Here is a 26,975-nt window from a genome sequence, read left to right as displayed (position 1 = left end):
TATGGTAATCGGCCGCTCCTCCATGTTCTCTGTTGCTAGGGAAACAGGAGAATGCTACAATGCTACATCCTGTGTGTGTTCTGGTCTGATCTCTGACACATTCCACAGTTTCATGGCCTGCAGGCGAATCCTAAAAGGAGAAAAAGAAAAGTCTTCATGTCAGTTGTGGTGAATCGATGCGTTTGTGTCTGATGACAAAAGACAACCAGTGCGTTTGCTCTGACACCCAGAGCGACGAAGTCGGCCTGTCAAAGCGGCGAGGGAAGGTGTCGCTGGCGCCGGCCTGCCGGACGGCCAGAAACCCTGATGATGACTCAGTGAGTTATTTGGGCCACACGCTGCCAAAAATGAAGATGAAATGAGTGCCAGCATCAATCTCACGGCCTTTCTGCTGGAATAAGCAGTTTCCTGAACCCACACGGCAGAGCCCGAAATATTAGAGCCAGCTCATCACAATCCATCGCTGTCCTCTAAAATATGAGTGTGGTGGAGGTGGAGGTGGAGGAGGAGATGGTGGAGGTCAGATCTCTAGTCCTCCAGGAAGTGACATCCCCAATCCTCTTCATCGGTATCAGTGCTGCCAGGTAAATCTCATCAGGGGTGGAGTTTGTACCCATGGCAACATTCTCGCTGCTGGGTTTAGTCAAACTGAGCATGCTCACCAGAGACTTCAGGCTCATGTTCCGGCTGTGTTCTCCTGAGAACATCCAGGTGAGAACAGCCATCTAGGATGTTGGACTGGGATTTCTGAAAAGCAGCATCTGGTCGCTACGATACCGAGCGTCCTTAGAAGCACAAATATCCGGTCCGGTTCTTCTTCCCTAAATAAAGGCAGAACCACGGAGGACCAGAAGACAACCCCTCCAGTTTTTCGTGAGACTCTGTGAGACTGGAAGCGTCTCGGGCAAAATAATCCTCCTCCTCCATCGTTGTTCCCGCCCCTCCTCAACTGTGATTGGATGACTGGCTAAAGAGGTGACGAACCAGAGAACAACGCTGAGCTCCTGGTCACGCTGCTGGGTTCTGACCCGTCCAGCCCCGGTTGGAGGAGGTGAGTTTTGGACGGAGAGCTGGCCGGAGTATTTCAGGCCGACGCACTGAGAGCAAGCGGCCTCCAGGGGTTGGAGCGGCTGAACTCCTTCGACAGAGGCTGGACTGTATCGTACTTGTAATGCCAAGTACAGCACCACCCACAAAATACCCTGAAATATTGTGACGCAGTTGACCTGGACAGCCGTTCTGCTGGATGGACAGAGAGTGAGAGTGGTTGACCTGTAAATCCTCATGTCCTGGTTGAGGACACGAGGACCGCAGTCACATCCCTGATGACAACTCTGACTGATGAAGATCAACGTGGACGTGACGGCTGCTGCAGCTCAGAACCGGAGCAGAAAATAGACACAAACAGCCGTCATGTCCTTTCACTCTGAAAACTCAGTGTGTGTTTTCACTGGTCCAGCCTGAGTGGGCGCACACACATGCACACACACACACACACACACACACACAATGCTTTAAATACTGGCGGTCTTTGTATGTAATGTAAACAGACTTCAGAAGAAACGCACAAACATGAGTCACGACGGCGTTCAACCCAAGCAGGTAGATGACGCAGTGTCCCACTGGTGTCTAAAAACACATCCCCCTCACATCACCACACACACACACACACACACACACACGCACACACGCACACACGCACACACGCGCGTTAGTGTGCGAATCTAATGGACCGTACACTCACGGGGGTGTGTGGGTGTGTGTCGATCAATCAGCGGTGCCACAGAGACCGGGCCGTTAGTTACAAGCTGATCGTTGAGGACCGGCAGGCCTCGAGGTCAGGTGGGTCGTGCTGTTCTGATCCCGTGTGTTCGTGCAGGTTGAGACACTGTCGTGTTGGTGGCGTGATCGATGATGTCTGAACACCAGCGGAGGTGACGGGAGGTCAACCCGAGCGGGCAGGTCGTACGGAGGCTCCAAGGAGCAGAGACGAAGGTGGATTTTTGAAGCCAGGCAGGACTGAAACACATTCCGGCTCTGTGCTGCCATGTGTTAGCAGCTAGCATTAGCATGATGTCATCAGAGCAGAGGAGGCTGGTGGGGAAGCAGAGCAGCAGTTCTCATCCTATCAAGTCCTCCACTTTTATTGACAGTCTTGTGAGTGGAGTGAGAAGATGTTTGCATTTAACACAGGAAATCTTCCTTCATTACTCATCGAAATATTCTTGTTTATTTGCTTCTTTCTGTAACTTTCAAAAATAAAAAGAATCCAAACAATCAAAAGGAAAAGCCAGAAACCAAGTGACCTTAAAAATTGAAAAGTATAATTAGGCAATTAGAAAAAAAAGTGAAACTAAATAAGTTAAGGACTGGCTGGACAGATGATTAGCAAAGACAAAATTTGGTTTAAAATTACAACATTAAATTCACCTTCAAGAAAAGCTGCAGAGAGAAGCAAGAAAACAGCTGTATTAGCTACGGCTACGAGCTAGCAGGCGTCGCTAACGCGCCTGGTTTCACCGTTACGGGTCAATATCCCAGCAGTTCCAGATACGAACAAGCTGGACGTGGAACCGCCCCCGGAACGTGAGTAAGAGCAGATCAGGCGGGCTCCCGGAACGATTCCTATCACGATGACGGCTGGCGTGAACGTCTGAGACGCAGATTTGATAAGATCCTTCATGCTGCGGTTAAACTGACGAGAGCACATTTGGTTTGGATGAGTTCTTATTAAACTGCAGTGAAATGTTGATGTTTCCATGACGCATCAGCGACAGAACATCAAGGAAGACTTCTTTAAATGACGATACCAGCGCCACAGCTGGTTAAGGCCACACCGCTGTGCTGGGAGAGCAGCGGGTCCATATGGGGGATAAACTGTGTCCTCTCTGGACGACAAACTGGATAATGAGACAAGAGAACATCAGCAGCAGAAGGAAGGAAATCCTCTCCGCCGACACACCTTCACAAACACCAGTGAGTGTTTGCCGTTTGGATGGCGAGTGTTCCCGCCTCTCCATCTGTCTGCTTCAAAGACAGTTGGGAAATATCAGGGCCAGACCTCCTCCTCCAAGAAAAACACGCGGCTTTGCAGATATTTGTATTTAAATCCATCCTGATAAATGCACCCGTCGCTTCTCCTTTCCTCCCTGACGTTCGTCTGTTGGACGTGTTTGTCGGGATTATCCCTGGGGCTCTCACGTGGACGTGGAGCCGCCACTACTCCAAGTTCCTTCAGCCTTCCACGACTTTTCAATTTCTTCTAAATCCTGTTTACATGACGCTGAGCAGTGGATACACTGGCGCCCCCTTTAGCAACGATAGACAACAGTCATTTCTGACCAGTGCCATATTCAGGGTATTTTTCTGGTAACACAAAACCACACAACAACACAGTGAAAGATAGAAGAGAAGTGAGGATGGCAATCAGCAGCCACACTGAGTGACAGGAGTTCCAACACATGAATCTGTTAACTGCTTACATGGTGCGGTGACTTAAAACCCATACAAAGTTTATAAAACATCAACTACAACTTAAGTTGAAGTCACTGGCCGTTCCAAGTAACTTAACCCATAAGAAGTAATCAAATTAGCTGTGTATCAAGTCCTTAAACTGGCCAACTGCCCTAAAACTTGACAAGAGAGCTAACATGTATGAAGTGCTTCAGTGTGAGACACGACACTGTCAGTCTGACGATTCAGTGAACGGCTGGCAGAACCCTGTCCTTCCTGTCCCTCGTTAGCACTGCTAGCAGCCGCTCCTGTCTGCTATTCTTGATTTTTGTTTTGCTCTCTGACCTTTTCAGTCTTTATTTGACTCGTTTCTGTTTCCCATTTGAACGCAGCTCGTGCTGACCTGACGTGGGCGGGTCCACTGGAGGGCGGGATGACAGCGCATCACCTGCCAGGACAACTCAGGGAACTTTGGCATTACAGGACGCCAGGACCGGCTGGCCAGTTCTTGGGCCGGCCTCACCAAGTTCTTGTTAAATATCCCCTTTGACTCATTGAGAGCCAAAAACATGAGGCAAGAGGGCCCCAAATTATTGTGAAGGTCCAACCGAATCAGAACATCAGGCTTCCAAAGCTCCGTCTGGGCTGCTCAGGTTCATTTAGCACCTCAATTTGACAATTAACAAAACCAAACCTAGACAATGAATCCTGTTCACTGCAGTGTCCTGGCTCCGCCTCTGATGCTTCAGGTAGGGGTGTGTGTGTGTGTGTGTGTGTGTGTGTGTGTAAGCAGCTGTAACAGAGTTATTGTAGAGCGACTCCAGGGCTCCTCATTTATCTGACTTCCTGTCCCTATGAGCCTCAGGTGGGCGGGGCTCCTCTCTGCAGCGCTATTAAGTCGTTAAAGAGAGGACGAAATAAATGAACACACTTATGCAGCACTGCCGCAGTGTGTGTGTGTGTGTGTGTGTGTGTGTGTGTGTGTGAGATAGAGAGAGAGAGAGAGAGAGAGAGAGAGAAGATGATAAAAAGTCAAAAGTCTCCTTTTGTTTGACTGCCAGCAGAGGCAGCAAGTCATCAGAGAAGCTGCAGTCTTACACACACACACACACACACACACACACACACACACACACACACACCTCAAATTAACATGTTGGTGTCTTCATTAAGGCGTCTCTCATTACAGAGCACTCAGGGTGGAACCCCGTATGGATCGCATCTCGTCTGTGAGCGATTAATCATGTCTGATGCCACGTTAAACATCCCAGTGTCAATCTGAGGGGGGAACGAGGTCGGGAGGTCGTCACAGTAACGAGAGCGGACAGGAACAAGCGGTCTAACAGTCAGCCATTAAAACAGATGATGATGTCGCTGCTGTAACACACGCCGGTGACACACCTAGGACGTGAGGACTCGAGCGAGCACGTCGCAGGACGCATCCGTCCATCGTTGCTGCATAAACCAACAGAGCAGAGCTGCAGTCCCAAAGGTTTCGTATTCTAACTTGACGTTTTCAGACCAGCTTGGCGACGGCAGCCTGGATCGTTCTGCTGTAAGCCACCATGATGATGGCGTTCTGCTTCCCTCACTCTCCTCTCAACAGGTAAAACTCAATAAACTACGCCTTAGCAACACAGGACCATACTACGCGTCATAGGAGCTGCCGCCACAGGGGGCGCCACAAACAACCACCTGTGGGGTCGTTCAGGTCGGAGGACTTGTTGGAACGGACTCTGATGCCCCCCATGGACGAGGTGCTGCCTGGGATGTAAATCAGCTGTGCACAGATATTTGAGTCCTGCTGAGCTGAGGACGACGGCCATCTTCACCCTCCCGCTGAGCAGACATTCGGTAATGACGGAGGCGAGAAGTGGAGGCAGCTGCAGGTCAGACTTCCTCCAGTCCAATTACCACTCAGACGTCCTCTCTCAGCCGTCTCCAGGTGCTGCTGTCGACCTTCGCCGTGGCGTTCCTTTCATCTCTGCTCTCTCGCCGTCACTCAAACGTTTCCTTTTGTCTTCCTCGATGTGCCACTGTCATCCTCCATCAGCTGTTGGGCCCTGGGCTCCTTCAGAGGCGGGACACGAATTACCTCAGTAATTAACGTGTTATTTAGCGTGTTCACGTGCATGAATGAACACTGAAATATATAAATCCTCACTGCTCATCATTTATTCATGTGTTCATCCAGCTGTCATCTCGCTCACGCTCGGATTAAACGCCGACCCCGGAGCTGCTGACGTCCTGGTGTCGACAGAGGAACTTCTCTGCCTCCGTTCATAAGGAACCCAGAGCAAGACGATCCTTAAAAACAGTGGAACATCTCAGCGATTCTCATCTCTTCTGGTTAATAAGCTCCGTTGAGCTCATTAGTCCTGAATTTACGACTTGAACATTGTCAGAGGGTTGGATTCCACCGCCAGAGGGAGGAAGTTCATCTCATCTCACTTCCTCTTTCTACTTGTAACATTTGAGGTCTTGTAATCTGCTGCTTCTCCAGCTCTTCGTAGCCAGCTCAAGCATGTTAGCAAGTTAGCCTGTTGCCAACATGGACACCAGGTTGGAACATCTTCAGCTGACACAATCTGATGTTTGCTGCATTGTTTCACCTGCAGGGGGCGTGCCATTTGTTTCCCAGCCCTCAAATCTCCAGTTTGGATCCATGAATGGGACACACCCACTTCTAGAGAAGGTTTCGTACCGTTTGTTATCCTAACAGACACACCAGAAGGTGGAGCCCCTCCTCTTGGGACTGAGAACCAGGCTACGTTGAACTTTAACAGTTGAAAATGAGGAGACGATGTATATGAAAATAGGACTGACGCACACAAACCTCCAACAACGTTCTGATTTTCCCTTTCAATATCTCTGAACTGAGGAATCTGTCCATGTCCTCAGGTCTGAGCCAGACCCCAGAGGAAGCCAACACGTGGTTCAAGTCCTCACAGGGACACCCTTCTCTCTGGGAAATCCTCCCAGCGCCACTCTTAAAGCCTGGATTCATGACGATTTCTTCACACTTAAAAAAACTAAACTTCAGACAAGTCTTCCTCTCACTGGAGGCCTCTGATCAAAAATACAGTCAGACGTCCCTCTAGCGAGGACGCCACAGGAACTCGGTGTCGTGATCCAGTTCCGGGGGTAAATGTCAGGTTCACCTCCTCCAAGGATGTTTCAACAAACTCTTGATGGACAGACTTTTCCAGCCATGCAGATGTGGTTTGGCACAAACAGAAAACAGGACCAGGGAGAGATGAAGGCCAAGGAAGAAGCTGAGGGTTCAGGACTAATCACCCAATCAGATGCCAGGAAACAAGATGTCACCAATATAACAATAATATGAACATCCTGTTCCAGCAGCAGGCTCCGGTCACGCGGCCGGACAGACATCCATCGTATCGGTGGCGGAACGTTTCCCTCCAGCGGCTCACTGGACTGCTTTCCTTCTTTGCGTCAGCACAAAGCCGCGAGGTTTGTGTCTGTACTTCTTCGGTGGAGTTTCTCCTCCGACCTTCAGCTGTCTCACACTTGACCTTCGGTCCCGGGCAGGAATGTAAAAGGTTACGACTCGACTCAGACTCGTAACCTTTACTTCTGCACGACGAGCGGAGTCATCATTAACTTCCCAGCAGCTTTGTCCTTCATGTCACTCCTGTCGCCGCACAGAGGAGGTACAACCGTGACCTTCCCTCCCCCTTCCTGACAGACACCCAGCATAGTTCAAACCCGGCGAGTTGAACGAGGTGCCGTTTTACTCGCTGTCTCAACAGCAATGGTGAAGTGGGTGTTTGCTCTACTGCTGAGGATCCACTGCCAGACTATGGCGTCATAAAGCTGTCAAAATCACGAGAGCGCAAATACAAACTAAAGGAGCACAGCATCAGGAATGGAGGGCATCAGAAACACTGCGAGGTCAAAAATGATCTTGTGGCATTAAAGTTTTGTCTCAGCGTGTAAATGGTGACAGAGCAGTTGTGAGACGGTGGCGCTGCTCGCTCTCTCTTCTAACTCACACGCTCGCTCGCTTCAGGATGTTTTTTTTGCTCTCGATATTTTTTCCTACCTGAAATACATCAGGGGGGTAAGGCTCGACGAGACGATTGCCGATCGAAGTTCGTCGGTGGAATACGTCTGTTATCGGTCAGCTGTTTGAATCAATTTTCTTGTGACTCCATTCCCTCCTGAGACAGTTGCTGTGTTCAGACTGGTTGCTCCCAACTGTTGATCTAAACAGGACTTCACAATAACACTTAAAATAAGAATCAAAACATGGAGCTGGCTAGTTTTGGCGCCGCTGACCATTAACAGGAGTACTAGGCGAACTTCTTCTTCTACTCCTTCTTCTTCTATGTGGGTTACACGCTGGGGACAAAACTTTAATGCCACAAGATTATTTTTGACCTCTCAATGTTGTGTTTTTTATGCCCTCAATTCCTGATCCTGAGCTCCTTTAGTTTGTATTTGCGCTCTCATGATTTTGACAGCTGCATGACGCCATAGCAGACCTGGAGCCTCCTGAAACTCTCGTCAATCATTGACAGATCCGACGCCTAAAGTACCCACTGACCAAGCCAGACCAGCACAGAGGGACGCATACTTGTCTATGGCGCTGGTCATGTGATTATGTGGCCATGGTGCATGGTCTTTGAATGGCCACCCGCTGTTGTATTCACCCCAGCCACTAGAGGGCGTCTGTCTGTGGAAGTGGAGAAGGCCTTAAATCTACATCCTAAATTACAACGGATGAGGAGGTTTAAAATGTGCCATTTCAACGCTCGTTCAGAGATGTTTACCATCTGGTCATTGACATCTGATACGCACGCCATCATGCCCTGGATGGGAAAAGGTCACATGTACCGGGAATTAAACCAGCGACAGCTCCATTTAGTTTCATCCAATAAAGCTGAGAAGCTTCAATAAAACGTGGCGTTTAGTTGATATCAAGCGGCGCCATCTGTCAGGTTTACAGTTTTACTGCTGCATCTGGATTTCATGGCCATCCTGGCAGGAAGGTAAACGGCCGCCGGCGAACAGGTAGAACGCTGAATGTGCTCGTTACAAATGTTGAAGCATTGATAGAAATGTCTGAAAGAAAAAGAATTCCTCCTGCTTTTCCTTATCTGGAACTCTTTCCTCCTCCCCTCCTCCTCACTCTCTGCCTCCATCATGGCCACCGTCTCTGGTCCAGTCCGCTGTCTCTCTGGCTGTCCTACCGCTGCAGTCGCTAAGTCAATACAAGTGCCCAATAAAGGTTTTTCTGGTGCCGGCTGGCTAGTTCCGGACAGCTGCGGTAGATTTCACAGAGTGGCGCCCTGGTTGTCCGACATCATCACCAAGGTGGCAACAGGTGATTCAGTCAAACGAGGAGAGGAGGAACGCTTGGATACAGAAGTGCTCGTCAGCGGTGAGACCTCTCTGCTGTTCAACTCATCCATTTTTCTCTTTGCTCATTATCTCCATTACCCCCCCACCCCACCCCCCACCGCCCACCACATCCTGGGGTTGACATCAAGCGCTGCTGAAGTCCCCATTAGACATTCTGTTCTCTCACAGCCGACCTTCGAAACCACAAACACTCAGAAACACTCGGCTCATTAAACACAACTGATGTCTTAACGACTGTGTGTTTGTGTCTTCATTAGTGGGACTTTTTCCTCCCTGAAGCCAAACAAGTGTACCGAGAAAACACACCGTTTATGCACGAAAACACACACAACAGCTCCCACCAGCAGAGCCACGCTCACCCAGGACGGACCCCCACCAAACCCACATTCATCAGCAAGTGCTCACGCTGGAGCCAAGTTCCAATGACGCGCTGGCATCAGGCTCCTCAGGTGGTCACCCACGCAACAGTTTGAGTCCAGCAGGCAGTTGACGCACTTCACTGGTTTGACACCAGTTTGGGATCAAGAACAGTGGAGGTTCACAGGTATCGCCACTGAACGCCACAGTGACTGGGCGTGTAACGTACCTCGTCAGGTGGATAGAAAGCCCCTCCCACTAACTCATAAACCTGCCAACAACTGCCGTTTGTCCGTCATATGAAAGGCTTTACTGGCCATTCACTCCTGGGTCACATGACCCTGCAGTAGACGCAGGTCTTTAAAGCTCCACTTCTGAACAGCACTGACGTAAACACAAACCCAGCAGGACGTGATCATTCTGGCACGTCTGTCTTGCTGGCGTTCCTGCGCTGCTTCTTCTTCTTCCTCTTCTTCTTCTTGGTGCTGCACGTCTCAGCTGGGTTCACATGGAGGTTCTTGTAGTGCCACTGATGGTGTGTCTGGGTCATGTGACTGTGCGGAGGCAGCTCGCTGCTCTGGTGGTTACTCAGCGCCAGGCAGCTAGCATGACTGACTGATGTCATCTCCTTCATCTTCATACATGGAACCTGCAGCGGCGGAGAATAAACCTGACCTCATCACCACTGCCTCCATCACGGCCTTCTTCTGCATGACGACGTGTGCTGACGTGTTAAATATGCGTGTGTGTGTCCATGGCCATCTGTGCACTTCACCACTCATCTTTTGTCACACTCTGCAGTGTGTGTGTGTGTGTGTGTGTGTGTGTGTGTTACATGATAAATGATGCACAGCTGGTGTCTAACTGGTTCTCAGCCTGAATGCTCGATTATGTTATGACGTGATGAGCCTGCACACACACACACACACACACACACACACACACACACACACACACACACACACACACAACATCTGTCCTCATCATTTAATCTCACATTGACTTCCAACTTTTTTTCAAACCAAAAGTATCAGAGCTGATTTCCTCTTGTATCAGATAAACCCAGCGTCCGGCGGCAGCAGTGAAAACCCTGCACTGGCGCCGTTTGTGGCGGCCTGTTTTAATGTTAGTCTTCGTCTCGTCTTTGTCTAAGCCAACATTTAAGTTTTTAGTAGTTTTAGTCAATGTCATCTTCTTTTTAGGCCAGTCAAGTTTTAGGCGACTAAAAGTCCAAGTGTTTCAGTCTCGTTTTAGAAAAACAATTCTGTTCAACCCAGTCAACAAAGAATAAGCAATGAGAAGCACAGACAAAACCAACATGTTGAGCCAAACCCTGTCACAATTCAGACCAGGTTATCTTCGCAACAGCCTTGAGAATCCTTCCATACCAGACACTGACATGAATTTCGAAGTCCACTAAGAAAGCCTTCTATCAGAACAAGATCTGTGCCACTTCTGATTCCAGAAAACTGTTTATGGCGTTTAACTCCTTGCTTTCTCCTCCAGTTGCTCAGCCTTCCACTGCGCTGACTTCAGACATGTTTGCCTCCTTTGTTTCTGAAAAGGTTGCTGCAATCAGCAACCAGTTCTCTGAGCCTGACCAGTCCAGTCAGCACCAACCTGCCACTGCTGCTTCACTCTTCTCCTTTGCTCCCCTGAGCCAAGATGATCATCTCACGCATTGACTACTGCAACTCTCTTCTGGCAGGCCTCCCTGCAGGCTCATTCAAGCCTCTGCAGATGATCCAGAATGCAGCAGCACGTCTGGTCTTCAACCAGCCCAAAAGGGCACATGTCACCCTGCTGCTGGTTTCTCTTCACTGGCTTCCAGTGGCAGCCAGGGTCAAATTCAAGGCACTTCTCTTGGCTCACAAAACAATCACAGGAACGGCTCCAGCCTACCTGGAATCCCTGATCCAGGTCTACTCTCCTTCTGGCCCACTACGCTCTGCATGCCAAAGACGCCTGGTGCTTCCAGCCCAGCACTGCTCCAAATCTCTAGCCAGACTCTTCTCTTCTGTCGTTCCCAAATGGTGGAACCAACTACCGAACTCTGTGTGTTCTGCTGAGTCCCTTTCTACTTTTAAGAGACAACTGAAGACTCAATTGTTCAGAGAGCACCGAGGCACTGAACCTGACTCTGCTCCTCTTTGGGGTAGAATCAGTCAGAGGGTCCAAGACCCAGCACTCAGTGACTATGTAGCACTAACTGGGTTGTGTCATGTTGTATGTTTGTCACAAAAAAAAAAAAAAAGTGTGTGGGGGGGGGGGTGACACCTCTTCTTCCACTAGATGGCAGCACCTGTGACCAAATCACAACTGAAGCACTTTTGCATTTCCTAGAGACTTTTCCTTAATTAGGTCTAAATTCTTGCTTGTGTTGTACGTCGCTTTGGACAAAAGCTCTGCTAAATGAAACTGTAGACTTGTAGAATTTACAACCTTCGCTGATGTCGTCTGCGCTGGATTCTAACTTCTCTGGCACCAGCAGTTGCATGCGTCTTCCAAATAACGCCACGCGCCTGGGCTTGGGGAAGTGACGTCACGTAGAGCTGCGCAGTGCGAAAATGGAGTACTTCAACAAAATAATGTGTAAACGTTTAAAAACATATTATATTATACATATACATATATATGTACATATATATGTACATATACATATATATGTACATATATATTTATACATACATACATATATATATATATATGTATGTATACTTTTAGCATGTTTTTAATTTGTAAACCACATTTAATCTCGTTTTTATTCGTCAACAATACTGCATCACACATTTAGTCATGATGTCAACACATGATCAGCATCAACGTTGAGTCCTGGCTCGTCTTCGTCACGTGATAAAGGTTCCAGCGATATTTAGTCATACTTTTTTCCTGTTACCTGGAATCAGAGGATTCTCCCCTCTTGCTCTGTTTTTGTTCTCTAACCCTCCTGGGGGAAACCTCTTTGGGAGCTAAGTGCTACGCTGTGTTCACAGGCTAGTTCCTAACAGTAGGTCACAATAATGATAAAGCAGAGCTGAAGGCAACATCGCTGCAATGGAACTGAATTTGTAGGAAAAAATAATGAAAGATTTCTGATCGACGACGTTTACAGTTAAAATGAGGACGTGTTTAAAGACAGTCCTTCAGCCGCCGAGACCGCGCCCTGCTGGACCACCCAACTTCTGACTGATTGAAACTAAAATCCTTCATCAGCTTTCGCGCAAAAGGCTTTTATTTGTGACGCAGTAAGAGAACACCATGCCAGCGAGGGTTAACTCTGTAAAGGCGGCTTCTGATCTAAATCATTATGATTCCGTCCCTCTCATTTAGTCCTGATCATGTCTGTCCTTTCTTTCACATCGTGCCATCACAGCACGCCTAATTGGATCAGTGTCAGTCAAAAGGCCGGCCTTCTGACTGACAGAGTTCAGGCGGAGCCCGACTGCAGATCACGAGCGAGAGTCTTCACAGGACAAATCCCAGAGATGCTCGTTAGCACACTAAAGCTCCGACAAACATCCGACCACATCCAGCGTCGCCGCCGCCAGAGCAGCGTGTTGGGGGATTTGTCTCATCTCCGTGATGTCAGCAGAGGGATCTCGAGAAGCTGCAGGATGAACGTCGGCTCAGTGGCTGCCGTTCACCGATCAAACGCCACCGGAGTTCATCTCAGCTCTGTGTGATTCATGAGTGACTCCACGAGAAACAGGCGTCGTCTCAGGAGGACATCTGAGACGCTCCGCAGCAAGTGTCCTCTCAGATATCTTGTGAAAGGTAATGCACAGGTATTTGTTGTCACACATGATTGGGGTTGCTTCAGCTCAACATGGCAGTCAGTTAACGCATCAACTCTTCTGACAACCCAACGGTGCATTAAAGTAGGATTCTTTGAGTTGAGAATCAGGCAACACAGCAGCAGACTCTTAATTTGAGCAGTTTGATGACCTCACCAGAGTCTGGGGAGCAGCCATGTTGCACTGGATCCAGTCTTTGTGTACTGTAAGATATGTGCAGGTCACAGATGTTAGCACGCCGCCTCCCACTCCCTGGTCTAGATCATGAGGCCGACGTGTAACCATGTCTGACTGCACACCAAAGGGTTCAGCCGGCATCCGATATAAAACACCTAGTAGGCACTGGTGGGCCACCAAAACAACCTGAAAATGTCCTGACAACTTGCTACGGGTAACTGGTTTTACCATGACGACATGTGGAAATGACCTCTGAGGTCAACAACCAACGATAAAAATCAGATCTCACCAAGAGCATGGTTGGAATGTCATGCCACCAAACGCCCGGAAAAGAACCGTCATCTAGCTCGGAACAACTGGCTCAGCCTGACAGGTGATGAGCGCGAGCGTCAGGCTACATCCAGTGAGCCCAAATGAAGCCTGTTAGCTTGTTAGCACTGTGGAGCAGCTAACAAAAGCTTCAGCTGGCATGAAGTCACAAGCTTCATCTTCATCGTCCCATGATGTTCAAGGCTGTACTTCATCCACGTTCTTTCACTTTGGCTGCTGTGAGATTTAAACCTCAGAACCTCACTTCCTCTGTCCCTCAGTCTCATTTTCAAACCCAGTTTCCAGCAGGTGCTCTGATACCAGCAGATTTCAAGAACAGCCTCTCATCTGGATGTACTAACGAGCACTAACTGGCTCTAACGAGTGGTTCTGAGACACAACCAACACAACAGCTCAGGAATTTAGAAAACAAACACACTTTTCCCTCCAAGTGAAATCAAGACCTTCAACATGAAACGAGCTCTATTTTTATCTGCTGAGTATTTTTAGCAGCAGGACCTCCTCGCTGCAGATCTCACTACACCACTTTAATATTTAACCAGTCAGAATGAGGAGCGCTAAGGCAGAAAATACCACTGTTGTTGAAGGGTGTGATGTACACGCAACTCTGTCTGTCTACACGCCAAGCACAGAACACATCAGACGGCCTCACAACAGCAGCACAACAGGCAGATGAAGCTCCAGACTGACAGGTTTCCAACGACCGTAGTTGAGGCTAAAACTCCAGCTGCAATAAGCTCATGGATCCACTTCATGCTGCACGCATGCTAATGCTAACCACTGCCACACCGACATGCTAGCAAAACATGAATGCCATTTTCAATGAAGAAGTGAATCTACTTCAACCTTGGCAAACACAATCAGCCTCATCTGGGTTGTGCGTGTGTGTGCGTGTGTGTGTGTGTGTGTGTGTGTGTGTGTGTGTGTGTGTGTGCGCGCGCGTGCAGCAACGGCTGCTGATGTCAGGATTTAGTTTGATCCAGCAGAACTGCTAGTTTTTGCAGTTTTTATTGTTTGATATAAACTTGAGAGAGAGCGAGGAGACAGAGAGAGCGAGGAGACAGAGAGAGAGAGGAGACAGAGAGAGAGAGGAGACAGAGAGAGAGAGGAGACAGAGAGAGAGGAGACAGAGAGAGCGAGGAGACAGAGAGAGAGGAGACAGAGAGAGCGAGGAGACAGAGAGAGAGAGGAGACAGAGAGAGAGAGGAGACAGAGAGAGAGGAGACAGAGAGAGAGAGGAGACAGAGAGAGAGAGGAGACAGAGAGAGAGAGGAGACAGAGAGAGAGGAGACAGAGAGAGAGGAGACAGAGAGAGAGAGGAGACAGAGAGAGAGGAGACAGAGAGAGAGAGAGGAGACAGAGAGAGAGAGTGACAGGAGAGAGAGAGAGAGGAGACAGAGAGAGAGGAGACAGAGAGAGAGAGGAGACAGAGAGAGAGGAGAGAGAGAGAGAGTGAGTGAGAGGATAGAGAGAGGCGAGAGAGAGGAGACAGAGAGAGAGTGACAGGAGAGAGAGAGAGAGGAGACAGAGAGAGAGGAGACAGAGAGAGGAGACAGAGAGAGAGAGTGAGTGAGAGGATAGAGAGAGGAGAGAGAGAGGAGACAGAGAGAGAGGAGACAGAGAGAGGAGAGAGAAAGGAGACAGAGAGGAGACAGAGAGAGAGGAGACAGAGAGAGGAGAGAGAGAGGAGAGAGAGGAGACAGAGAGAGAGAGAGAGAGAGAGGAGACAGAGAGAGAGGAGACAGAGAGAGGAGAGAGAGAGGAGACAGAGAGAGAGGAGACAGAGAGAGGAGAGAGAGAGAGAGAGGAGACAGAGAGAGAGAGAGAGGAGACAGAGAGAGAGGAGACAGAGAGAGGAGAGAGAGAGGAGACAGAGAGAGAGAGAGAGAGGAGACAGAGAGAGAGGAGACAGAGAGAGAGAGTGAGTGAGAGGAGAGAGAGAGAGAAGACAGAGAGAGGAGACAGAGAGAGAGAGGAGACAGAGAGAGAGAGTGAGTGAGAGGAGAGAGAGAGAGGAGACAGAGAGAGAGAGGAGACAGAGAGAGAGAGGAGACAGAGAGAGAGGAGACAGAGAGAGGAGAGAGAGAGGAGAGAGAGGAGACAGAGAGAGAGAGAGAGAGAGGAGACAGAGAGAGAGGAGACAGAGAGAGGAGAGAGAGAGGAGACAGAGAGAGAGAGAGAGGAGACAGAGAGAGAGAGGAGACAGAGAGAGAGGAGACAGAGAGAGAGAGAGAGGAGACAGAGAGAGAGAGGAGACAGAGAGAGAGGAGACAGAGAGAGAGAGTGAGTAAGAGGAGAGAGAGAGAGAGAAGACAGAGAGAGGAGACAGAGAGAGAGGAGAGAGAGAGGAGAGACACAGAGAGAGAGGAGACAGAGAGAGAGAATGAGTGAGAGGATAGAGAGAGAGAGGAGACAGAGAGAGAGTGAGTGAGAGGATAGAGAGAGAGAGAGAGGAGACAGAGAGAGAGAGTGAGTGAGAGGAGAGAGAGAGAAGACAGAGAGAGGAGACAGAGAGAGAGGAGAGAGAGAGAAGACAGAGAGAGAGTGAGAGGAGAGAGAGAGAGGAGACACAGAGAGAGAGGAGACAGAGAGAGAGAATGAGTGAGAGGAGAGAGAGAGAGAGAGGAGACAGAGAGAGAGAGTGAGTGAGAGGATAGAGAGAGAGAGAGAGTGACACGACCATCCACAATCATCAGGTCTGACAGAAAGATCTATGAACTGGATCTCTGGGGTGTACCTGATCAATCACGCTGATTAATTTGATCAGAAACACACACAAAGTCTCCAGTAGACATCAAACCTTTTTTTTCTTTACATGTAGCACACCAGCCCCCCCCACTCACACACCGCCCCCCGTCTGTTTGTTATGGAGGACGCCAGGCGGGTGGAGATGGATCGCTGCACAGACAAATGTTTGTTCTGCCCTTCGCTCGCTCACTTGCACACACACACACACACACACACACACACACACACACACACACACACACACACAAAAGACAGGTGTGTATGTGTTGCTGTGTTTGTGTTTCTTGTGGTTTATGTTTGTTTTTATTGTTGTTGTTTTTATGGTGAAGCAGGTTTATTTGTACCCTTATTCCTTTTACTAGTATATTATGTGTATGTGTGTGTGCATGTGTGTGTCCATGTGTGTGTGCATGTGTGTGTGTTTGTGTGTGTGTTTGTGCGTGTTTGTGTGTGTGTTTGTGCGTGTTTGTGTGTGTGTTTGTGCGTGTTTGTGTGTGTGTTTGTGCGTGTGTGTGTTTGCATGTTTGAGTGTGTGTGTGTTTGTGTGTGTGCACCAGCTGTCGACCAGTTAGTGGGGATGGATGAAGTAAAAATGATGGATAAAGGTAGATGGGAGGGAAAATAGGTTGATAAGGACACAGAAAAGGATTGATGTCATCGAGGGATGGGAGGAAAAGAGAAGGAGAAAATTGACTATGAGACAGGCTGGTGGAAAGAGAGGAAAAGAAAAGCATGCGGGGATATCGAAGGGATAAAAGAAGGAAACAAGGAAAGGATGATAAAAGAGGGCAAACATATTGCAGTGATGAAATGTTGGAGAGATGGAAGAAGAAGAAAAGAAGGAAGTCATGGAGACATGGCTAAATATGAAGAGGAGAAGAAAAGGATGAAATCGTGAAAGAAAAAGAAAAGAATGGAGTGACAACAGCAGAGGATAATGAGAGAGGCCTGACAGAATTAAGTGATGGCAGACAGACAAAAGAAAGCAGGAACGAATGGTGTGATGAAAAAGAGAAAAGGTGAGTTAAGATGAGCTAATAGTTTATTTTGGCCCCTGATAAGAAAACCCAGAGAGAATCGGTGGGAGATGATGGGATCAGTGGAAGGGCCCCACCCACCAGCGACGCAGGGCCTGATACAGAGTTCAGACCAGTACCAAATCACTGATCACCCACGGACTGAATTGTAGTACAGGAATAAAAATAGACCCCATGTGGTCACTGATTTGACTGCATACATGTAGAAGGTTCATTTAGTAGGCTGATACGTCGCTAACCAACCATGCATCAGTGACAGGCCGAGACGTGAGTGACAGGCTGATACGTGAGTGACAGGCTGATACGTGAGTGACAGGCCGATACATCAGTGACAGGCCGATACATCAGTGACAGGCCGATACGTGAGTGACAGGCCGATACGTGAGTGACAGGCCGATACGTGAGTGACAGGCCGATACATCAGTGACAAGCCGAGACGTGAGTGACAGGCTGAGACGTAGCTAACAGGCCGATACGTGAGTGACAGGCCGATACGTGAGTGACAGGCCGATACGTGAGTGACAGGCCGATACATCAGTGACAGGCCGAGACGTGAGTGACAGGCTGAGACGTAGCTAACAGGCCGATACGTGAGTGACAAGCCGAGACGTGAGTGACAGGCTGAGACGTAGCTAACAGGCCGATACGTGAGTGACAGGCCGATACGTGAGTGACAGGCCGATACATCAGTGACAGGCCGAGACGTGAGTGACAGGCCGATACGTCAGTGTCAGGCAGATACGTGAGTGACAGGCAGATACGTGAGTGACAGGCCGAGACGTGAGTGACAGGCCGAGACGTGAGTGACAGGCCGATACGTGAGTGACAGGCCGATACATCAGTGACAGGCCGAGACGTGAGTGACAGGCAGATACGTGAGTGACAGGCCGATACATCAGTGACAGGCCGATACATCAGTGACAGGCCGATACGTGAGTGACAGGCCGATACGTGAGTGACAGGCCGATACGTGAGTGACAGGCCGATACATCAGTGACAAGCCGAGACGTGAGTGACAGGCTGAGACGTAGCTAACAGGCCGATACGTGAGTGACAGGCCGATACGTGAGTGACAGGCCGATACATCAGTGACAGGCCGAGACGTGAGTGACAGGCTGAGACGTAGCTAACAGGCCGATACGTGAGTGACAGGCAGATACGTGAGTGACAGGCCGATACGTGAGTGACAGGCCGATACATCAGTGACAGGCCGAGACGTGAGTGACAGGCTGAGACGTAGCTAACAGGCCAATACGTGAGTGACAGGCAGATACGTGAGTGACAGGCCGAGACGTAGCTAACAGGCCGATACGTAGCTGACAGGCCAATATGTGAGTGACAGGCCGAGACGTGAGTGACAGGCCGATACGTGAGTGACAGGCTGAGGATTGTTGTGTGGAACATTAAAAAAATTTGAATTATCAAACCAAAAACACTTTCAAACATGACTTCGTCAAAAAGTAGACATTCGATAATCAAACAGAACAAAAACTAGTACAAAATTCTCACATTTATGAACACATTTGAGTTGAGGATTACAGTTTTAGCGTACATTTCACAAACTAAACGTTTCTACACCACACATCAGCTTTTAAAATATTCAAGGATTCTGAGACATTGTGGTTCTTCTCCTGCTGCTGGTGTTAGAATCATAATGATGTCTGTATTTATGACATTTAAACAATTTGTTGAAGTTTTTAGTTGAACTGCACACTCACACATTTCACACCTTTAACAGAAAAGCATCTACTTTTGATTGTTGTTTCTGCCATTGAGGTTTACATCAAAGGCCCTGAGTTTAAAAACTGTAATTAGATTAAAGCTGGGTTTGATGAGACACAGAAAAAAGGAAGAAGGAAAGTGTGATTGCAGGAAATTGGGGGGGGAAAGAGAAAAAACAAGAAGGTGACAGAGATGGAAGGGACGTATGATGAAGCTGTCAATCACCACATCAGGGTCAGAGGTCAGAAGGGGCAGGCCTTTACAAGCTTTAAAACACAATTAAGCAGAAGAGTTGCCACGCTTGACTGTTTATCTTTTTCACTTCCATTTTTCATCCCTCCATCCTTCGACAGATGTAACACAAAAAAAGGATTAAACTGCCTACTCATCAGAAAGAAGAAAGGAAAAAAGAACAAATGAGCGTTGTGGAGGTGACAGACGATGGAAGGATGAGGGAGGGAGGGGAAGGGTCACATGATTTATTCAGAGGTGCCACCTGAACCTCTCTCTCTCTCTCTCTCTCACACACACACACACACACACACACGGTCTTGTCTTCATCACTTTTGAGGACATTACACATTTGTTGATTTACCCACGGCTGTACTGAAGTGCGTTATGAGGACTCACTCTCTGTCCGTGAAGGCAGATGTGTCCTCGTATTCAGGTATGGATACAAATGTCCCCGCACTTAACGTACACACAGATGCCCCAACAACATGATGAATACCTGACACACGCTTCTGAGTCCCTCAGGGCCCGAGGCAGCGGGTTTGAGAGGCTGCTAATTGTGGCCAACACGACTTTAATCAGATTTCTGTCTCCACCCAAATTGAACACACACACGCAAAATCCTTTGGACAAACACACACACACACACACACACACACACACACACACACACACACACACACACACATCTCCCAAAGGGAGAATGGATGTGTGTGTAAATCAGGTTTTGGCGAGGAGGTGTGGTCATTAACTCCGCGTCCCATATGTTGTCTGCTGACACTGGAGAGGAAACCCCCCCCCAACACACACACACACACACACACACACACACACACACACACACACAACACACACTATGGATAGATCACACATGCACAGCCACAGGAACAATACAAAAAAAAAAATACAAAAAAAAAATCGAATACACAAACAGAATCAACACACAAATAAACAGATGCACACACTATAAAAACACTATATTTAAAAATACACACACACACACACACTTCAAGACACACAAATACCAAAAACAAAAAGGACGCATGCACATGAACACAAACACACAGCGACACTTTAAGACACACATTAAACACACAGACGCACAACACAAACACACTCAGGTATCCTGTGTTTGTGTGTGTGTGTGTGTGTGCACGCGCAGACATTCCATCTCCAGGGGAACCTGATGAATAAATAAGCAGAGAAGAAGAAATTGACTCTCTCCCTCTCTCTCTCTCTCCCTCCATTCATTTTGAACTGGGCTCGCCCGCCTCCCTCATTAGGGAATGAACGGTGTTCCCTTCCTCCCTCCCTCCCCTCTCTCCATCCCTCCTCTTCCCTTCATCTCATCTTTCCTTAACTTCTACCCCTCTCTCACCTTCTCTCCTGTTTTTCTTCCCTGCCTCCTTCATGCTCCCTTCCATCCTTCCTCTCTCCTTACTTCTCTCCCCCACTCGTTTCCTTCCTCAAAACATTTTTCTCCTTTTCTAGCTCCACCTTTCCTCTTCACCTCCTGTCACCCCCCCATTATCTCCCCCTCCTCCCCCTGAGCCTTCGGCGACACATATGGCCGTCACACCATTAAATAACATGCACACGCCAACTGGTGTCCCCTGTTGGTGTGTCCCCGCGGAGACGCCGTGCTGCCACTCCTTTAATCCCCCTCCATCCTGGTCCTCTCACCCCTCCCCCCATTCTCCCCTTTCCCTTCATCATTGTCTCTCACTCACTGTGCTCCAGAAAAAAAGAAGTGTGTGTGTGTGTGTATGTGGAGGGGGGGGGGGGGGGTGAATGACTGGTTTCCACGGTAACCAGGCACACTGCCGCAGTGGATGTGTAGGGGAGGTGGAGGGGTGAGAATGAAAGAGGCGTGCATGTGCCTGGTGTGTGTGCGCGTGCGTGTGTGTGTCTATGTGTGTGTATCCTTGGCTCTGCAGCAACACTTCTTACATTCATACACACACGTTCATCGTTCCCCCTTTCATTTGATCACTCTCAACGGCAGGAGACAAGTTTGTTGGTGGCACACACACACACACACACACACACACACACACACACACACACACACACACACACGGAAAGAAAGAAATATCGGAATAAACACAAAAATTACAGTAGACTAAAACCATCTGGCAGTGAAAGTGTGGGATGTCCAACCTGAAGCTTAAATACCAAGTTTTCACCTTCAAACTGACCTCTGACCTTCTTCCAATGACATAAAATGTCCTCATCAAGACAGAGAGACAGGAGCAGGTCCTGCACCAGGGACAGTGTCCTCCAGGTGGTTTTGTCAACGCAATAGAGATCTAAAGCACCTTGAGGGGATTTCTCCAATGTGGCACAAGCATCCACTGGGACTCAAAGATGAGCTTAGACACTTTGGTGGGCAAAGGGCAAAGGTCAAAGGTCACTGCGACAAGCAGGCATCACAGAGGCATGAAACCACCGTGCAGGATGTGAACTTCCTTTAACAGCCCGCAGTGGAAGTTCAAATCAGAGTCTGACCTCCCCACACACACACACAGGCATGCACACACGCACACATGCACATGCGAGCACGCACAGTCGAGTGGTGTGTGTTTTTGTGTGTGTGCGTGATCTACGTGTTGTACTGTGATGACACTAACGAGCTCAATCATCAGCAGAAGAACCTCCCAGCGCCGTTTCACACTCGTAGTGAATCTTGAGGTCACCTGACTGAGCAGCTGTTTCGTCTGCCGGCGTCTTCCCAGTTGTCCCAAACTCTCACACTCTTATCTCACAGCAACATGGTGGATACCGGCTGATCCCAAGCACCATCTGAAGCTGATGCCTTCCTGGCGGCTGGCATGGCGAGCAGCCAGAGCATCAAAGTGAGCGCCATCATTCGTCCTCTGAGGAGCTCGGATGAGGCGCTGATATTCCAGACAACAGAATGTAGGACTAGTGCGTCCTGTTTTGTCTCCATAGTGTGCGTCCACTTCCTGGTTGGACTGGTTACCAAGGCAACCAGAGACACTTTTTCTGTTTTTTCGATTGTTTTTTTCTGTGTGTATTTCCTGTGAAAATGGAGTGTGTTGTTCTCTCAACTCTCTCCTGGCCTGTACCTCAGAGTAGCGGCGGCTCGGACCAGCAGCTCGCCGTCTGAGAGCATGTATTATTGATTGGAACAAGCAGCGGTGAAGTGGAGCGCGGCGCTACAGCTTTGTTCAAGGGCAGAGCGACGAGCTCGCCACTTAGCAGACTGACAGGAGGGAGAGAGGATGAGAAGGACAAATGTTGCTACACGTGTCTGCTCGTGTCCTCTGTCCTCACAACAACCATGGGACCAATCAATCGACACCTGTCTCCTCCCACTCCTGCTCAGGTGTGTTCAGTTCCAGGCATGAACCAGCAGGTTGGAGAACAAAGTTATCAGAGGCGTCAGGAACCAACAAGCCTTTGAACCGGTTCAGCCCTGACGCGGCACCTGCGCCACGCCACGCTGCCGTAGCTCAACTCCTATCAACGCTTCATCAAGAGTCAGAGGAAGTGATGTCATCTCACAGAGAGGGACGGACGGTTAGCTGCCGCCGTTAGCCATCAGTCTCCACGAGCTTAAAGTCATGAGGAAGTGATGCAGGAGGGAAAAACACCTTTGGAGGCTTAAGAATTCTATGAGTGAGGACGTGGAAGCTAAAACACTCTTTTGGCTGAAGGGTGACTTTAAGGTAGAGCTGTTTCAAGAACAGTTGACCTGCAGCAGGTCTGGAGGGTGGTTTCCAAGCACGCGTTCCAACCTCAGGTGAAATGTGTGCTGGGAAACCAGTGTGTGTGTGTGTGTGTGTGTGTGTGTGTTCTGACCAGTCTTCAGCAGCTGCTGCTCCATCACACCGCAGCCCAGCACCTCCATCCAGTTGCCCTGGAAGTGGACCTCCATCTCGAAGGAAGGATGGGTGAAGGGGAAGTAACAGTCGACCCAGCGCACCTCCAGCTCTGAGAGGAGGAGGAGGACGGGGAGATGAGGAGAGAAGTGGACTGAGGAGCTGTTTTGGGTGAACATTTCAAAGTTTTTAACTGAAGTTCCTGTCAGTGCCTCATCTCACCTTCTCCAAACAGGTGAGTGACCAGTTGCATCAGCGTTTGCTTCAGGTTGAACTCCACCAGCTTGACAGCCTCCAGCGTGTGTGCTTCCTGCTTCTGAGACGTCCTGCGACCTCCGACCTCAAACAGGCTCAAATCCTCACCATTCTGCACCTTTGAAAACAGCTGAGAGACACGATAATCGTGTGCATTTTAAATGCCACTTCCTGCTGAGTCAGATTTCACCCCCTCAAATGTGCTTCCCACCTCGTGGTTGGAGAAGAGTCTGACGCCCTCCATCTGGTGGAAGGCAGGGTAGTGACTGGCGTCGATCTGGTCCCGCCGGTAAACGTCTCCAGCCAACAGGAAGGCGTCCAGACCAGACCTCACCAGCTCCCTCTGGTGGGCGGAGGTATGAGCACGGAGCATTGTCGTCCTGCACCAGAACACAGTGGCTGCTGATGGGGGTCTACATGTAAGCGACAGATGCATTATGGGCGGGGCGCCATCACTCACCTGTTCAGGTAGTAATTATCACCACGTTCCCTGCTGGGGTGGTCGGGGGGGATCAGCAAGCTGTCAGTCACATCACACACAACCAATGAGACTAGAAGTGCTCAGCGTTTCTACTGAAGGAAATTAAAACTGCAGAGAGATGAAGGCGTGTTTATTACAGCTTCTGAGCTGCTTACTTACCAGAAAATATCGATAAGAAAATAACTAAAATATATTTGGAGACTTCCTCATGAAAATTTGTGAGAAAAAAAGACCTGTTATTTTGAGGGAAAACAGTTTCCTATTCATTTGGTGCTAAAGCAGAAATCTTCTGGAGCTCTGGGTCGATCAGAGCTCTGATTTTACAGCCTCGCTGAGGACGTCTCAGCCTCGCTGCAACCTCTAACCAGCCCTCGTCCCTGACCTCCTGCAGGCGCCATGGAGCCTGCCGCTATTTCAGCTTCTTTCATCTGATCCGGCGACTGAAAACTGGACGTGACGGAGCGTTAGAATTCAGATCTGTAGATCCGTTAAATCTTAAAACACACTTTGATCAGAGAGCTTTTATTGACTTTGAAGCACCTTTTATTAGCAGACGTGACAGGTGTGTGTGTGTGTGTGTGTGTGTGTGTGTGTGTGTGTGTGTGTGTGTGTGTGTGTGTGAATGTTCTGGTTTAACTGTGCTTGTCAGGTCCAACGTGCTTAATAGGACAAAAGCTAAGCCCTGATTGTAGGGTTGAGGTTTTTCATCCAGGATGCTGGGTCACTCTAATCTGCTACTGTGAGAATTACTGTCATGTGATACTTGAAGTCCAACTAAAACCAACAGAGCTGGGACAGGAAGAACTGAACGTGAGGTCCACAGACTGGACATAACAGAAGAGTTACTAGCATCGACGGCTACGCTGGTGGACAGGAGCTCCTTGGTTTTCACTTTTTAGTTCCTTCTTTAACTTTGTCTTCACTTCTTCTGCCTCACGCGTTCAACTCAAGGTGCGAAGTGAAGATATACGAAGCTCAGAAGAGGAAAATGGAATCAAAAGGAGGAGAAAACGAGGCGAGGAATGAGAGAGGCAACATTCTACTGATCAGAGTGTTCCACCTCAATGATGTTGCTTCAAGTACTGCAAACTCTGGTAGTTACAAATTAATAATAACACCTTCAACGTCAAGTTTAAGAGTATATAGCACTCTGCCGGTAGAACATCTGGTTCTCTGGTCTCCAGGTCAGAGACATAACCTCAGCCGGTGAAGGTACTAGCAGGTTCAGTTCTACATTAGATCCACCAGTAAACACCAGACAGGTGGATGGTGGAGGTTCAGTTCTACATCAGATCCACCAGATTGGTGGATGGTGGAGGTTCAGTTCTACATCAGATCCACCAGTAAACACCAGACCGGTGGATGGTGGAGGTTCAGTTCTACATCAGATCCACCAGTAAACACCAGACCGGTGGATGGTGGAGGTTCAGTTCTACATCAGATCCACCAGATTGGTGGATGGTGGAGGTTCAGTTCTACATCAGATCCACCAGATTGGTGGATGGTGGAGGTTCAGTTCTACATCAGATCCACCAGTAAACACCAGATTGGTGGATGGTGGAGGTTCAGTTCTACATCAGATCCACCAGTAAACACCAGACAGGTGGATGGTGGAGGTTCAGTTCTACATCAGATCCACCAGTAAACACCAGATTGGTGGATGGTGGAGGTTCAGGTCTACATCTGATCCACCAGTAAACACCAGACTGGTGGATGTTGGAGGTTCAGGTCTACATCTGATCCACCAGTAAACACCAGACCGGTGGATGGTGGAGGTTCAGTTCTACATCAGATCCACCAGTAAACACCAGACCGGTGGATGGTGGAGGTTCAGTTCTACATCAGATCCACCAGTAACACCAGACTGGTGGATGTTGGAGGTTCAGTTCTACATCAGATCCACCAGTAAACACCAGACCGGTGGATGGTGGAGGTTCAGTTCTACATCAGATCCACCAGTAAACACCAGACTGGTGGATGTTGGAGGTTCAGTTCTACATCAGATCCACCAGTAACACCAGACTGGTGGATGTTGGAGGTTCAGTTCTACATCAGATCCACCAGTAAACACCAGACCGGTGGATGGTGGAGGTTCAGTTCTACATCAGATCCACCAGTAAACACCAGACTGGTGGATGGTGGAGGTTCAGTTCTACATCAGATCCACCAGTAAACACCAGACCGGTGGATGGTGGAGGTTCAGTTCTACATCAGATCCACCAGTAAACACCAGACCGGTGGATGGTGGAGGTTCAGTTCTACATCAGATCCACCAGATTGGTGGATGGTGGAGGTTCAGTTCTACATCAGATCCACCAGTAAACACCAGATTGGTGGATGGTGGAGGTTCAGTTCTACATCAGATCCACCAGTAAACACCAGACAGGTGGATGGTGGAGGTTCAGTTCTACATCAGATCCACCAGTAAACACCAGATTGGTGGATGGTGAAGGTTCAGTTCTACATCAGATCCACCAGTAAACACCAGACCGGTGGATGGTGGAGGTTCAGTTCTACATCAGATCCACCAGTAAACATCAGACCAGTGGATGGTGGAGGTTCAGTTCTACATCAGATCCACCAGTAAACACCAGACCGGTGGATGGTGGAGGTTCAGGTCTACATCTGATCCACCAGTAAACACCAGACTGGTGGATGTTGGAGGTTCAGGTCCACATCTGATCCACCAGTAAACACCAGACCGGTGGATGGTGGAGGTTCAGTTCTACATCAGATCCACCAGTACACACCAGACCAGTGGATGGTGGAGGTTCAGTTCTACATCAGATCCACCAGTAAACACCAGACCGGTGGATGGTGGAGGTTCAGTTCTACATCAGATCCACCAGTAAACACCAGACCGGTGGATGGTGGAGGTTCAGTTCTACATCAGATCCACCAGATTGGTGGATGGTGGAGGTTCAGTTCTACATCAGATCCACCAGTAAACACCAGATTGGTGGATGGTGGAGGTTCAGTTCTACATCAGATCCACCAGTAAACACCAGACAGGTGGATGGTGGAGGTTCAGTTCTACATCAGATCCACCAGTAAACACCAGATTGGTGGATGGTGAAGGTTCAGTTCTACATCAGATCCACCAGTAAACACCAGACCGGTGGATGGTGGAGGTTCAGTTCTACATCAGATCCACCAG

General features: G+C 48.9%; 1 protein-coding gene across 6 annotated transcripts in view; it reads right to left on the bottom strand.

Moving 5' to 3' along the window:
• The window catches only part of fars2 (phenylalanyl-tRNA synthetase 2, mitochondrial), an 88,646-nt gene that overhangs the window by 41,473 nt on the left and 20,198 nt on the right, over window positions 1–26,975 (bottom strand). For all 6 annotated transcript variants that reach the window (XM_086192214.1, XM_086192216.1, XM_086192220.1 and 3 more), the window contains exons 4-7: window positions 23,798–23,857; window positions 23,549–23,717; window positions 23,305–23,467; window positions 23,063–23,194 (exon numbers count right to left, since the gene is read on the bottom strand). In XM_086192214.1, coding sequence (XP_086048340.1) covers window positions 23,063–23,194; window positions 23,305–23,467; window positions 23,549–23,717; window positions 23,798–23,857 — 524 coding nt within the window. The remainder of the gene's footprint in view (window positions 1–23,062; window positions 23,195–23,304; window positions 23,468–23,548; window positions 23,718–23,797; window positions 23,858–26,975) is intronic.

This window comes from Aulostomus chinensis, chromosome 21 (genome assembly GCF_037954235.1).
Source record: "Aulostomus chinensis isolate RoL2024-O1b breed Wild chromosome 21, RoL_Achi_v1.0, whole genome shotgun sequence".
Classification (NCBI taxonomy): Eukaryota; Metazoa; Chordata; class Actinopteri; order Syngnathiformes; family Aulostomidae; genus Aulostomus; species Aulostomus chinensis.
The sequence above is the reverse complement of the archived record's forward strand: the minus strand, read 5'-3'. Positions and strand labels throughout refer to the sequence as shown.